The sequence below is a fragment of the Drosophila navojoa genome, chromosome 2 (genome assembly GCF_054131105.1).
Source record: "Drosophila navojoa isolate 15081-1374.11 chromosome 2, UAZ_NAV_1.0, whole genome shotgun sequence".
Lineage (NCBI taxonomy): Eukaryota > Metazoa > Arthropoda > Insecta > Diptera > Drosophilidae > Drosophila > Drosophila navojoa.
In genome coordinates this window covers 26,544,577-26,559,222 of record NC_142890.1, presented here as the reverse complement: position 1 = coordinate 26,559,222, position 14,646 = coordinate 26,544,577, and the positions used below count along the sequence as shown (strand labels likewise).

At 41.0% G+C, this 14,646-nt stretch overlaps 2 protein-coding genes across 2 annotated transcripts; one reads left to right on the top strand and one right to left on the bottom strand.

The window, feature by feature from the left end:
• The first annotated feature begins 177 nt into the window (after window positions 1-177).
• Window positions 178-3,355, top strand: Atac3 (Ada2a-containing complex component 3). The gene is made up of 10 exons (XM_018098029.3): window positions 178-569; window positions 631-786; window positions 839-1,036; window positions 1,102-1,314; window positions 1,570-1,687; window positions 1,741-1,821; window positions 1,878-2,173; window positions 2,254-2,339; window positions 2,397-2,466; window positions 2,541-3,355. The coding sequence occupies exons 1-10, from the start codon at window positions 444-446 to the stop codon at window positions 3,015-3,017; spliced, it is 1,821 nt and encodes a 606-aa protein (XP_017953518.1). The 5' UTR covers window positions 178-443; the 3' UTR covers window positions 3,018-3,355.
• Window positions 3,356-4,139: 784 nt separating this feature from the next.
• On the bottom strand, window positions 4,140-14,402 carry LOC108649164 (uncharacterized). The gene is made up of 3 exons (XM_018098179.3): window positions 14,072-14,402; window positions 6,644-8,994; window positions 4,140-6,582 (listed from the first exon to the last, which is right to left on the bottom strand). The coding sequence occupies exons 1-3, from the start codon at window positions 14,103-14,105 to the stop codon at window positions 4,513-4,515; spliced, it is 4,455 nt and encodes a 1,484-aa protein (XP_017953668.1). The 5' UTR covers window positions 14,106-14,402; the 3' UTR covers window positions 4,140-4,512.
• Window positions 14,403-14,646: the final 244 nt, after the last annotated feature.

The window sequence follows — 14,646 nt, the reverse complement described above, 5'->3', positions numbered from 1 at the left end:
AATTGAATTCGATTGATCACGTATGATTTTGGAAATATAAGTTTAACTACTATTTCCGTTACGTTTCTCTGCTTAAACGCCCACATATTAATCGCTGCCATTGCAAGTTGCAATGTTTTAAATAGAGTTGCTTTTTACATTTATCGATAACTCGCTACTGATATGTAATCCAGTAACAAGTTAGCATAGTGTCGGACGCTATGTTAAGTAAGTGGATGCTAATGTTTAGTAAGAAAACAAGAGCTAAAATTAGAGGACGCTTTAAACATCGATATTCATATCGATATAAGATCAACAAATGGGTGATCGTATTCTCTCACTCTCGCGTACATACAGATGATCATTATAAATTATTAGCATTAGTTGTGCCTTACCATATATATTGACAAATAGTAATGTTATTTGAGCGTCACTTGTGTCACTGAAAGTTCTTGCTTGCTAAAATGCACAGCGTAGTTGGAGCCACGGGGAGCAGCAAAGTTGTGGCCACATTGCGCGCCGATGGCAGTGTGGCAATGGAGTCTCAATCCCTGAACCAGCAGCTATCCAATTTGTTAAATTATGAAATTGTAAGTATTAATACATGTGTCTCCGAACTATAGAATTAACTTATGTTTGTTGTAATTGTAGCGGACCGAGGGTGAGCTTCTGCTGAAGAAGGGGAGCACGCACGGCCCAACAACGGTCGTTGACTTGGGGAAGCAGCTCTTGCAATGTGCGCGAGACAGTGACGTTCCCGGTGTGAAAGCTGCCCTTGCACATGGCGCCCCGTTTGTGTCGGACTGGGTAATGCAAAAACAATCATAAAATTATTACTATAGCTGTAATCTTCTTTTAGCTGGGCATGTCAGCACTTCACTTTGCTGCGATGAACAATCAGCTGGAGATCTGTGAAATTCTGTTGCAAGGCGGGATCAACATGGAGGCGAAGACAAAAGTAGACCGAACTCCACTGCATCTAGCCTGCTATTTTGGACACGAACGAATTGTGAACCTTCTGCTAACCCTACGATGTGCTGTAAACGCACGCGACATGGTGAGCACTAGCTTTGGAATTCATAAGTCTTCTTTCTATAAAACTGATTTTAATATTTTGCAAAGCTTCGCATGACACCCCTGCACTGGGCTGTGGAGAAGAAGCACAAAAGTATTGTACGCATGCTTTTAAAGAGTCAAGCAGATGTAACGTTAGTCTCCAAGTTTGGGAAGACCCCCATCGCCCTAGCCGTATTAACAGAGCAGGCAGATATCTTAGCGGAGCTCGAAGCCGCACGGCAGTCACAAGCCAGCCGTAAATTTAACGAAGAGACGGAGGTAAGTAGATTCGGACTCAATTTTAAGCTTAGTGCTACTCAGGAATAATTTAAGAATCGAGCAATAATTTATAATTACATTGTCTAATTGTTCCCCACGGCTTACCGCAGCAAAGAGCACACAATATTAAAGTACGTTAAGTTTAAATATCTTTGAAACATATACGATTCCAGATATAACTTAATTACATTAAACATCGTTTTAAAATGTCGAATATTGTTATTATAAGTGCAAATACCTAATCTAATTTTTTAGAAAGAAACCAGCGAAGCAGTTAACTCTATTATGGATGAGTCTAAGTCAATACGAAGCCTTGACGACGCCGATATGTCGGTTGAAGATAAGATGGATGTTCTAGAGACGTTGCGCGGCCGTAAGTTGTTTTTAATTATCATAACTACATTATTGATTTTCTTGTTTGCATAGATACAAACATGCTGGGAAACTCTGCCTTAAATATGCTCAAATCGCATGGCATTGCAGACATGATGCAGGACAATCAAATAGGTAATATATTGCTGATATCAAGTTGTTGCATAGTTTTTTAAATATGTATGTTGTAGATGACGAAGCTTCGAAAAAGATGTTAAACACCGCACTTCGAAATGGTCGACAGCTGGTGCTCTCTGAGGGCGGACGTATGTTGTTACATGAAACAAACCGGGACTCCAATGTCAACAAGCATAGTACAAATGGATCTATAAACAATAGTTTAAGAAACAGCGCAATCAGTTTGCAGCATCCCAGTACAAATCAAACAACCCTCAATTCTTCCCCACAAAAAATACGCATGAATGTTATCAAACAGAAGGAGTCATCATCATTAGCAAGTTCAGCAGGTGGTGTTACGAAGAACAAGGTGTGTTATTCACAAATTTGGCCAGTTGCCAGCCAAGAATTCATTGAAATATATACATATATATATGTCTCTTTAAACAGAATATAAGAATTATATCGCTGACTGACTTCAAAAAACTTTGCGATCAACCAAAATCTCTTCAGAAAATACCTGCAACCCTAGCAAGGTAAGTCTGTTCATAGCCGTGCATTGTTTGTATTTATTGATGGAATTACATTTCTAGCTCTGGAGTCGTGCGCCAACTTGCTGATGGTACTAAATTGGTTAACATGCGGCAGTTACAAACTCGTCAGGTTTGTTTGAAACCTGTGCACAAGGCAACAAATATGCGTTAACAATATCTATTCTGTTTCCTGTTTCTGTTTAGTTGAAATTACCCTCAGTGCCCAGATCCGTTGATAATAGTTCTATTGATGATCAGCAGCAAGCGCTGAACGAAGTCATAATCCCATCGGCAACCCACAACCCCGCAACGTCGAGCACAATGCGGGGGCAAGTGGGCACTGTGCAGACTATACAACTACGCCCTTCTCCAGCAGCCGGAACTGCTGTCGGCGCCACTAACAATGGCATTGCTAATAAATCTTCACCAAATACGATGCGCACAAATCTGCGCACTGGAAATGAGTTCAATACTGCGAAAGGCCACAATGTTATGCAGTTGCCAACATCCACAGAAATATGTCGGCAGTTACACGAGCTGCGGCGGCATAATGAGGAGCTACGGCGTCGTGTTGATATAATGCAGAAGGAAAAAGAAGATATGCTGTTGCGAATCGAACGATTGGAACAATTGGTTCTGATTCGGGACTCGGATACAGAAATGAAATATGTGGATATTTAACGAAGGTGTAGTTCATTTACTTTGTAAATATGGATAACATTATGCTAGGAATCATACTTAAGTAAGCTTTAATCTAAGGCATAATTTTTCAATTTTTAGTTTGACTGCCCTAACACATTTTTATAAATTCGACCTACCATATGCTAATACCAACTTAAACTATTAAGAGTATATCAACTGTAAGATATATATAAGTCTGTAACGAGTAAAATGTTCAAGTTTAAATGTTACATATATAAAAATGTTGTACAAGGTGCACGCATTTATTAAATGCGTAATTGATTAACGATTTTATATTATGATCATTTTTACATTTAATAAAGTTGTAATAGAACAAAGCTGTACTAGTGCAAAAAACGAAAAATAGAGGAAAATAGGTTTTAGCTCATAAGGTGCTCGACGTCACTTATTTATATTGTTATGCTCTGTTACTTTTCTAATGCGTAACCTTATACTACTAAGCAATGGTATCGATACTTAGTGGCAAAATGATGCTCTGTGTGTTTTATTACCACTGCTTATGTCGGTGCTTATTAGACACATTTTTTGTTTAATGTTAGAAGTGGGTCCAGTTTTTAAAAGCCGTAACACGTAAATATAAGCAATTTGTATTTAAAGTAATGGTAGCACTTTTATCGAAAGCAGTGTCGAAGGCAGACAATATCGAAAGCAATTGCGGATAATTTTGCAATCACTATCGATTACTCTCTGCTCTTTGAGATAAGCGTGTACGAGGTGTGGACTATCGATTAAAAAATATAATATTTTATTTTTAAATGAAGCGCCAAAAATTTTTAAGCAAGCAAACAAAACTTATATTTTAAATTATTGTTTGCCACTTGAATTCCCCCTAATTTGTTTCTTAACCTTTAAGTGAGAAAAATCCATGGACTAGATTTTTATATTAATATTTATAATATAATAAACGAATTGAACTTCTCTAACGATATATAACTTGTCTGTTCAAATTAAGGATAGTCTGATTATATATTTCCAAAGGCAATTAAAAGTATATTGAAATATTTTTTTACTCCGGATTTATTAAATATTTAAAGGCAATGACAATCTGTTAGAAACCATTAATACCCATAATTACGATATAATTTCACAATGTCAAAAGTGTTTTCGATTGTTTTGTTAATGTATATTCATATTTTTATTATTATGAATAAATAAAAATATAATAAATATTTATGCGCATCGGTTTATATAAGTATTAAAGAGGTTTGTACGTATGTAGATTGGAATACATGCTTGTAATTCGATAGCGACGATTCGGGAGTCCAATAAGAAATCATGAATATTTCAAATCAGACTCGCAAAAGTCTTAAGTGTAACTTCATTGGTGGCTAGCGTGTAGCATGGTGTGAGCTTACGACTAATAATCAGCTGTAATTACGCAATTTTACAAGATTCGCTCACAAGCTTTATACATTTTTAATAAATAATACAAACTATAATTTTTCTAAACGAAATTAATTATGCATTAAAACACTTAACTAAATGCTAGACTTCGGGGACCCATCCGGGCTACATTTAATGGCCTAGCTGGTGTGTTTTCTTTCTTGGGAGATTTTCGGGCTCCATCCTCCAGCTCCTCATCGTCGCCGAAAAGCAGAGCAGCGAGACTGGTTTCAAAAGTTGACTTCTTATGCTTTGTGGGCTCGCTCTTGATCACGGGTGCTTTTGTTGATGTTGCCACTGAAGCAGCTTCACCGTCAACTTTAGCTGTTGTTGTTGATGATGATGATGATGTTGCAGGAGTTGTGCTACTGCCAGAAGACACAGACGAGATGGACGTCACTGCACTTACAATCGGGGGATTTGTAGTCTGCGATCTGACCAGTGCCAGCGCCATGGGTTTATTATTATTGTTCTCGCTTAGCTCAACATTCTCGTCCTTTGGTTCACCTTCGGATTTCATGTAATTAGCTGGGAAAATTGGTTTGAAGCCGCCTTGTAATTGGGGCTGAAAACTGTCCAAATCCGAATGCTTTTCAGTCGTAGCATCAGTGGAGCTCTCGGGTTCCTTTTCCTTTTTATCTGCACTGGGCTCAACATCGGCACGATTGATATTATTTTTCTCGTAAACCTTTTCGCTTGAGGCTGATTGTACAATCTTCCAATTGCTTAGAGCAGGATTGGCCACTTCACTCACTCCACTGCTGGCGCCACCCAAACTCACACTTGGATAAAATGGCGCCATGAAGTTTTTCTCAAAGTTGTGCCCACGCAAGTCAAATTCGTTGGCCAAAACTTCCTCGGTTTGGGTTTCAGGGCCCATTTCGTTTACACCATATTTTCCGCTGAAGAGTTTCTGATCCAGCTTCATCGGTCCGTTGCGAATGAACGGGTTTGGTTCTGTCGGTGTATATGCTATCGCGATGGGTGCTTCGGTTCCGGTATTGAAGGAGCTTGTGATGATACGTGGTGCAACTAGGACGCCTGGCACAGGCTGCCGCATTGGCTGCAGGTCTGTGTATGCAGCGTCTGGTTTTTCTATCGGATAAGGAAACTTCTGTTTGTGCAGTGGCTGCAGTTTCGCCTGCTGCTGAAGGGACTGGGGCTTCTTGTTCTTCAGAATGGGCTCCTGCGGCTGTTCACGGACTACCGAGAAGGGCGTATTCTGGTATTCCACGGTGCCAGCAGCTGCCGAGTCTTGATGCAACATTGTGTCCCTTTTTTCATTAGCACTTGCATCACTTTCAAATTTGAACTTCTGCTCGATTGCTGTGGTCGCCAGTGTTTCTTGGGGATTGTTTTCGGCTGTTACTTGAATTTCGCCGGCTCCAGTATCGTCACCATTCAGCGGTTTCTTCTGCGACTGCAGCATTTGCAACGTAACAACTGCCTCCAGCTTCGATTCATTCGTATTCTGGATATCCTTGCTCGGTGCCTGTGGTGGGTCATTAATAACCAGATCTTCCTCTTCATAATCCAGATCGCCAGGATTCATCTTTAAGGGCTGTGGGGTAATTGGGGCGTGACGCTCAACTGGGTAATAATTGTCGATCGCTCGCAACGGACCGGTGGGTCGACGTGCGTACATGCGATCCCGCAGCTGTGGCACTCTCTGGCCACCATTAGGTGGCAGTCGATAGACTCGTCTGTTAACAGCGCCCGGAGCATGTGGATTACCAACGTGCTGATCATATTCCGAAATGCGGTTCATGGGATAACGACTTTGCAATTGTGGCTGATGCATCGGCTGACGCCGATTAGAAAACTGTGGCTGAGTCGATGGATTGTAGGGCATCTTCATTCCGTGCGTAGGCAGACGAAGATTTCCAGGCTCATGTTTCATATGAGAAGGATGGCCACTGGAGATCTTTGCATTGGGTCGGAACTGTGGCAGAATGTTTGGCAGGTTTCCGTTGGGACGTGGACCCGTGGGATGCTGAGGCTTGCGGTCGAATTCCTTGTAGAAGGGCGACGTAGGTGGATCGCTTGGACGTATTCCCGCAGTCAAATGCCCCTGAGAGTTATGCAATGCTTCGTAGCGAGGCGGCGGCACCATCTCCTGTGATGGCCGTTCAGCCTTGCTCGGCTGTTGTGTTGGGAATTTCTGCAAAATAGATTTAATTGATCTAAGTATACACCTGTTCGTAATTAGAAGTTCAATTTACCAGTTGCTGTTCGTGCTGATTAATGCTGACGACTTCGTGCTGTTGGATTTGAACATTAGAGTCTGCCGCTTTCTCGTCGCTGATCTTTGGGAACACCACGGGATTGGCATGCTGCAGCTGCTGCAGACTGACCGGCTGTGCATGCCCATTAATATGTGGGGAGCTGGGTGGACCGGGAGCTGCGATAGATGAGGGCATCTCAAGCGAATCCTCGTGATTGGATGGGAATCGAATATTGGTAGAGACCAAAAGATCCTTAGAATCTTGGCTATTGGACATGGCTTGAGTTTGTGAAGACGTTGGCATCGCTGGTTGCTGCTGCTGCTGCTGTTGTTGTTGCTGAGTGTTTGAGTTGGCCAAGACCGTGGATAGAGTTACCTCAGGCACTTTAGTTGCTTGTTTCTTTGCTGGTGGCGAACCTATCAGGGGCAGCTGCTGATATGGAGAGGGTGCCTCTGGTGGCGACTCTTGATAGCTTCCAGGCGCACCTCCGGCTCCAGCTGGAGGAGTCTCAGGAGCAGCTGGCAGAGCGTTTCCGTTCGATTGATATTGAGTGTTTGGATGATAACTTGGTCGTTGCTGATATGGTGGAGTTGGCTGCTGAGCCGATGGGAACTGGTGCTGTTGATGGGGAGGCTGTGGTCGGTTCCCATTGGATATGTCTTCATTGATGACCTGGCCGTATTGCACACTACCCGTTTCCTTCGAGAAGAGTCCCTCGTTTTGGACATTACCAAAGTTACTCGGATGACTGACTTGTTGCTGACTTCCTAGCACAAAGGATGCAGATTGCTGCCCCGGCGAGATGACCACGTTGTTGATCTGGCCCGGCATGGGGCGGTACTGCATAACGTTTGGCTGCTGCACCTGGTACGAAACATACTGGTTGGCATAGCCTTCCGGATTCCCAGAGATTACCTTCTGTTCGTTGCCAAATTGGCCACCTGAGTGCACTTCCTGCTTAACATTCTGGTTCTGAAGCGCTGTTGGCCGTGGCTGCAGCTGCTGTTGCTGCGGGGAGTGCATGGAAAATGGCGAGGGCTGAGACGGTGCAATTGGCTCAATCAGATTGCCTTGGGAGTCAAAACCCTGATTCTGCTGGTAATTGTTGGCAACTGCTGTCTCTTCCTCAGCAAGATTGTTGAAGATTTCGCTGAGGGTCATTGGTGGTTTGGGCGATTGCTGAGCTGCCTGTTCCTGCTCGAGCTTCGTGTTCTTCTGACCCAGCGTATGGTAGACGTCCGCAGGATCCAGATTAGGGATTTTGGTACTATCGGTAATTTGAACTTGAGGACGGGGCGTTGTAGAAGCTGCACCACCAAGTGGTCTCATACTAGGGGTTGAATACATTTTAGTGACTGTCGTTGGCTCCGTTGGAAAGATGTCTGCCTGCGGCGTTTGATGATGGGTTGTGAAGGTCACATCGAGGCTACTTTTTGTAGGCTTGGTTTGCTGCTTTGGCAGCTGTTGCTCGGTTATCTTGGCAGTGGTGCTCGGAACGCTTGGTGTGGTGCTTGTTGTACTGTAAATATTCGGCTTCTTCGAGGGAATAAACTTCTTCCGGGTGGTACTGAAGCGTATAGGTTGACTTGTTGTCGATACGGAAACCGGGATCGGCCGACGAGTTGTGGTTGTTCGTCTTGTTGTAGTTGTTGTTGTTGCTGCTGTTGTTGTTGTTATTGTTGTGGGTGGGCGAGTAGTCGTAGCAAGCGTGGAGGATACAGTGACCTTAGTTGGACGACTCGATGAGGTAGCTGCTGTTGGGGTAGTACCCGTAGGTGTGACGGCCGTCAGCTTGGTTGTCGATACAGTGTAATAGTTTTCGCTGTGGTACTTGGGCGGCACGGGTGTGACAGGTGCGGCCACCATGGTCGGCTTCTTGTTCGTAATATAGTTCTTATTGCTGCCTTGGTACTTTAAGTTGGCATACGAGCTGGAGACCAGCGGGTAGACAAACTTTGATGACGAGTACTTTACTGGCAGATTGAGGAAGTCGTGAATGTTCGGAGTCGAGATGCCGTTAAGCACAATTTTCTCTTTCGAGTTGAGCACTTCGTTCACCTCTGGCTCAATACCAGCTGGTTTCTTCGCACTGAAGTCCAATTGACCCGAAATCGGATCTTGACGAGCATAGTAGGGCTTGCCGTCGTTAAAGATCTGATTCGGCAGAACATAGCTGCTTGAGATAACATCTTCCTCGGCCGATGTATCAGCGTTGCGTGCCTCCACGGGCAACAGGGCGGAAGATATGTGCTCAGATCCATTAGCCGCGCCATGCCTTACGTTGCACAATAGCACGAGCAGCCCTGCGACGAACCATCTGGCTCTCATATTGTTGCTGTTTATGGGAACTGCAATGGACAATGATAATGGTAATGCTAATGAAATGCAATGCAGTAATAAGAAGAGTCATTGGTTAAATAACTCATTCGCATACTTTTCCCATTATATTTCTAGCAGCAATGGACCTGTTTCAAACTAGAATCAACAAAAACTCTCGCTTGGCTAAACAGTTACTGATGATGCCACCCCATATGTTACAGTCTTCCATTCAACTGGAGCTCACCAAATTTGGTAATGGCACTTCCAATCTTGCGGAGCGACTGTCATGCTTGCTTTTTGCTTTTTATGAAAACAAAAACAATCGGCAAATAAAAGAAAAAGTGAAAATTTCTCAAATAGACGCTGTTTAGCTAGTTTATACACGTTATTATACTCTGCACCCATATCAGCGGCAGGAAAGGGTATGCTCAAATTGCGCAAATGTTACACTAATGTCATGTATGTAAGTCTTTTAATACCGGCGGTTTCTCTACGGTGTGATTTAAAAGTAGGAAAGCCATTTTTAATATTATTACTACACGTCAGAGCTTTGATTAACAACATGCTTTGATCAACGTAAAGTATATTCTGATTATTATTTTCTTTCTCCGAAGACCGCTTTCTTCTCACATTATTATTTAAATGAGATGCATAGATGAATGTGTTTCTCTTCGCCATAACTAAATGATAACATCTGATCATGGAAACATTCATATTTTGCATTACAAATCGTTTTGTCTATATAATTTTATTGTTAACAAGTTTGCGAATATTGTAAAAAACACTTTTTCTAACTTATTTAAAAATATATATATTGTATATGTCTATGTATTATATTAGTATATACATTAAAAGTTTTGTGATAAGCCAACCACGTTATAAAAGTTCAATTCCTCATTCGCAACGCAGCAGTCAGTCAGTGGCTGTGGCATCGGTTTGCTCGAGATTCACTCTCGAACAATTGTGGCAAAACAATTGGCAATGCCAATGCATTACCACAACCGCTCTGCATGTCCATTAGGCAGCGACGAGTTTTATTGCTGCTTTCAGCGAGTGCAAGTGGTGCGTGGAGATACCAATCAACTTTCATTTAAATTGTCAAGCGAATAGTCAATTATTCTCAAAGACCATGTCTTCGAGTAATTGCGTTTTACTCAGCTCGTTTTGCAATCAAAATTCAAATGCCTAAGCAGAAGGTATTTGCATTGCTATGCGTATGGCTCCATATTACTGATCAGAACACTTGTTAACTGGGTAAATGGGTCATATTTTAGGTAAACTGGTTTACGCACCATCGATAACTACATCGACGACAACCGTCTGACAGTTGATTCTATCAGCATGCTAAAAAATAACAGGAAATTTTTAGATACTAAGAAATAGTCAACTGAGAAATACCCCATGAACATACATATGTATACAAATCTGACACTGCTATACACTGATCTTACAAAATTTGCATTTCGATTCTGTTCTTAAACTCATTAGATATTTTGCATTATATTGCTTATGCTGCTCCATCATACCCTTTTGCATATTTTGGAAGCTACAGGATATATTGATTTCAATGGGGCACGAAATGAAGCCAACGCATTCAACTCATTTTATGCTAAAACTCGAAGAACCTGTCAATAAAGCATTCCTTGCTCGCCGGCCAACAGCCAGCTTTAGGGTGGCAAACGAAAGACTTAAGACACGAACTCGTGTTTAACTATTTGATGTACTCCAGTAAGTAAATGTGTTTGATTATGCTATATTGTCACTAAGAATGTACATTCCTTTCGATTCGACTTCACCTGCCAACACTTTGGACAGCCAGTTTGGTTTTGTTTTTTATAATAATATATGCATTTGGGTCACTGTGCTAATTGCTTAAAATTATTATTCAATATGAACCATCGGCCAAATCAAATTTTACGGCTAGCCAGCCATAGCTGTAGCCATAGCCGTTTTAGGGGAAAACGTGTAGAAAGTGCTAATTTAATTAAATTTAAATATTGAAATGAATTATGGCTTGCCTTGGCATTGTTCGCTCTCTACGGCTGCTCATGAAGGCATATGGTCAAGAGTTCGCTGAACTCTCTGAACAATTGACCCACTTTTCGGCATTTAGTATTGCCGAAAATATGTTATTTCTAATATTAAATTATAGCGATGCATTTGAAATGCATTTGGAGCTGCTTAGGCAGCAATGATGCTTTCTGTGTTTCCCACGCACCCAGACAGATGTGCGAGACAACGAAACCTAATTTGTTATAAAGTACATCGTATAATGAGGATAATGAGTGCTTGAATATAATATTGCCGCTTCAAAATATGAAACGCAAAACATAATAACGAAAATGTCGAGTCTTAAATGATTGTTGAGCAACAAAGAAAACAGAGCTTACAAGCAAATGAAGGCGCTTCGCAAGCCTCAACTTTAAACTGGCGCTGGTAAGTTGATTCATCAGGCGGGGCCACGGCTACCGCTTTTCTACATTTCTTTCAACGAACGGCATTGGCTGCAGCTGCAACTTTCACTTTTGACAGTCAAAAATTTCTCGCTCAACTTCTGACGCCGCGCACACGCGCAGACGGCTTTATGCTCAACTTTAACCACAAATTTAACAAAAGAGAAAAAAACTAACAAATTTTTATATAGAGAAGCCAAAACTAAGTGGCAAGAGCCATAAGACAGAGCCAAAGCCAAAGCCAGTGCGAGAGCCAGAGTCAGAGCGGAAAGGCCCGTAAAAATGTAATGAAAATCAGTGAAACTTATTCTGTTCTTCTGTACAACGGTCTCTTATCGGCAGCACATTTATTTTATATTAATTTACGCTACCTGGCTAAATCCCAACCAAAACAAACCCCACGTAGCCAGCCGTGCAGCGTCTAACCATTAAAAAGTTGACCTCGTTAAAGACCAAGTACCGACGGCCTGCCTCCGCAGTGACTTCTTCTTCGCATTCGAGAATGGAATGTGGACAGTCAGCTGGGCATGGCCTGGCCTGGCTGAGCGTGTCTCAGTGTTTGTCCATTGTTTAGCTGGTAAACATTCGAATTCCAGTCGAATGGCAAACCAGCTATTGGCAACACACTTTCAGACTGAATTATTTGAATATTGAAGCTGTTATAAATATTATTAAATTTGATGAACTGATTCGACTGCTAAAAAATAGTTTTCGATGATGACTCAACTCCACGAATCTCATTAAATTAACCAAAGTCCGTATCGTCTGTGAAGCATTCGTCATTTTCTGTGCGAAATGAGCAGATCGCATGGAAACAGAAAGCAAAATAATACAATGCCAAAAATTTTCACTTTTTAAGGTGCGTAATCGGCTTCGGTCACTCAAATTTACATACATACATCCGAATCATACTCATACATTACTTTTACAAATATACAACTGTGGGTTTATGGGTATGTACATATGTATGTATGATTGTTTATGGTTTGTCGCTGTGGTAGTTCAACAGCAGGTTTCAGTTCGTTTGCTGGAATTTTATAAATTTGCTGACTTGGGTAACTGTTACAGTCAAGAGCTTAAGATCTTACTATCCATAAGTAGCAAGAAATCAAAATTCGAATCTTGTGAGTCAGCGACAGAAATGCACCCATCTGACTGTAAATAATGTTGCGCAAAAGATGTCTGACTAAAACGTATATAAAGTTATGTTTTTATTCATAGATTGGTAAAAAAAAAAGTACGGAGCAATTCAAAAGAAATGGTGAAATTGTCGTTAGCTTGCGTAAAAGCATTGAAGTTCGTGTTGGTGTTCACAAATGGTTAGTCTCAAAGAAATTATTCATTGGGAGTAAGTAAGTGGTCAATCAAAGCTGTCACATTAAATGCTTCGATATCGAGGGAAAGAGTCTAATTGCTAAAACAGTGGACAAATGCTAAATATACATACAAAAAGTAATATGAATGCCCCAGCCAAGATTTGCTCAGACTCTCACTCGCCCTCTCTCTCTCTCTTTCTCTCTCTCTCTCTCTCTCTCTCTCTCTCTCTCTCTCTCTCTCTCTCTCTCTCTCTCTTACTCACACTCACTGTGTATCTATCTCTCCCTGTAACAACTCTAAACATAAATCAAATATAGATGATTTTCATAGTCCATTTAGTATTAGGAAGACTAAGACTTCCTATTTCCCAGATCTCAATGAAGAACCATCTAAAGATTGCTAAATACTTGCGTATCTGTTTATGGTCACTTAACTTTATAGCACAAGACTGAAAAACGTATGTTGGCTCGCAGAGAGCAGCAGCATTGATATAAATGCATCGATGCACCGGTCTCTGTGAAGCCATGTCTTGCCTCAATTGCTGTTCGGCTGCCCACCCTGTGATCTAATAACCCACTTTGTTTACTTTTAGAATACTAAGCTCTGCATGTTCCTCTCTGCGCTATCTGTGTAATATCTTTCGCGTGTAAAATTATGCATCAGTTTTTGTTGTATAACCGAAGAAATACAAATCACGCAATGATTAGTGAGTTTGTGCACATGATTTAGGGAAACGCTAGATCGAATACAAATATGTGCTTATGTATATTTATGTAATTTTAGAAATCGTTACACATTTCTATATAGTATTTATGTGCCCATTAGGGCAGTGCAACATGAATAGTTGAGAAAAAAAGCAAATGGAGAGACATACATATGTATTAGGGTCAAGCAACAATTGCAACAAAAAAAAAGTAAATAAAGATATAAGAGCTCTAGATTAAAGAGTTCTACTTTAGCTACAGACAACAAAAAGAATCAACAATTTAATGGGCACAGAATGTAACGAAAGACTAATGACAGAAGCTTTTAAAATAGGCCGCGAAGTGAGCTTGAAGTGAGACTTGAGTAATTTGCGTCTAATTTTGGCATTCTTACAGAAAATGCGTTTTGGGAGTGGTATACGGAATATTAATTAGATAAAACTGTGAAGACTTTTTTTTATTCGTGACCAATATTATTGAAAATGGGTAATTTCACTCAACGTTTTTAGTTTCGATTTCAAATTTCATAAATAGCTGCAATCAATCCTTTGCTTTGAGCTTTCATAATTCGAATTAAGTCCTCTCGCGGTACGAACGCTTAAATACACTGCAGAGCGAGAGGGCAAAATTACCGTTTGCAATTTCCGATGGCGATGGCGATGGCATACAAAATTCAATTTAATTTTCCTACCACGTCTTTCTTTCTTTCGTATCGACCGCCTGACAGTTTATTTACTTCTCTTTTTTTTTTTAGTTGAGCCCGACACACTCGTACGCCGAGCAAATTTCAATATCGTATTGGTTTCAAGTTTTCATTTCTCTTGCACGTACATATACACTGTCTCTGCGTTGAACGACGCGTCTGCTACTGTTAACGGTCCCGCACTGAATGAAGAATGAAGCAGCGATGCGTCTAAAGAAATTTTATTAAAAAAGAAAGCACAGCCAAATGAATGGCTCAATGAGCTATGCGCCAGCAGCTCAGCTAACAGAAAGCTGTTACGACTGTTTCTGTTGCTGTTAACGTAACAGATGGACCTTAGGCATGGGCAGCAGCAGTCAACAGTGAAGAGTAAAATCTTAGAAATAAAAATAAATTACCCTTTTAAAATTTAAAATAAAAAGTCTATATAAAATTCGTGTAAAATTAAGTTAAAGCAAAAATGCGAATAGCAATATTTTTAAAAAGAAACCTTATGTGAACTAT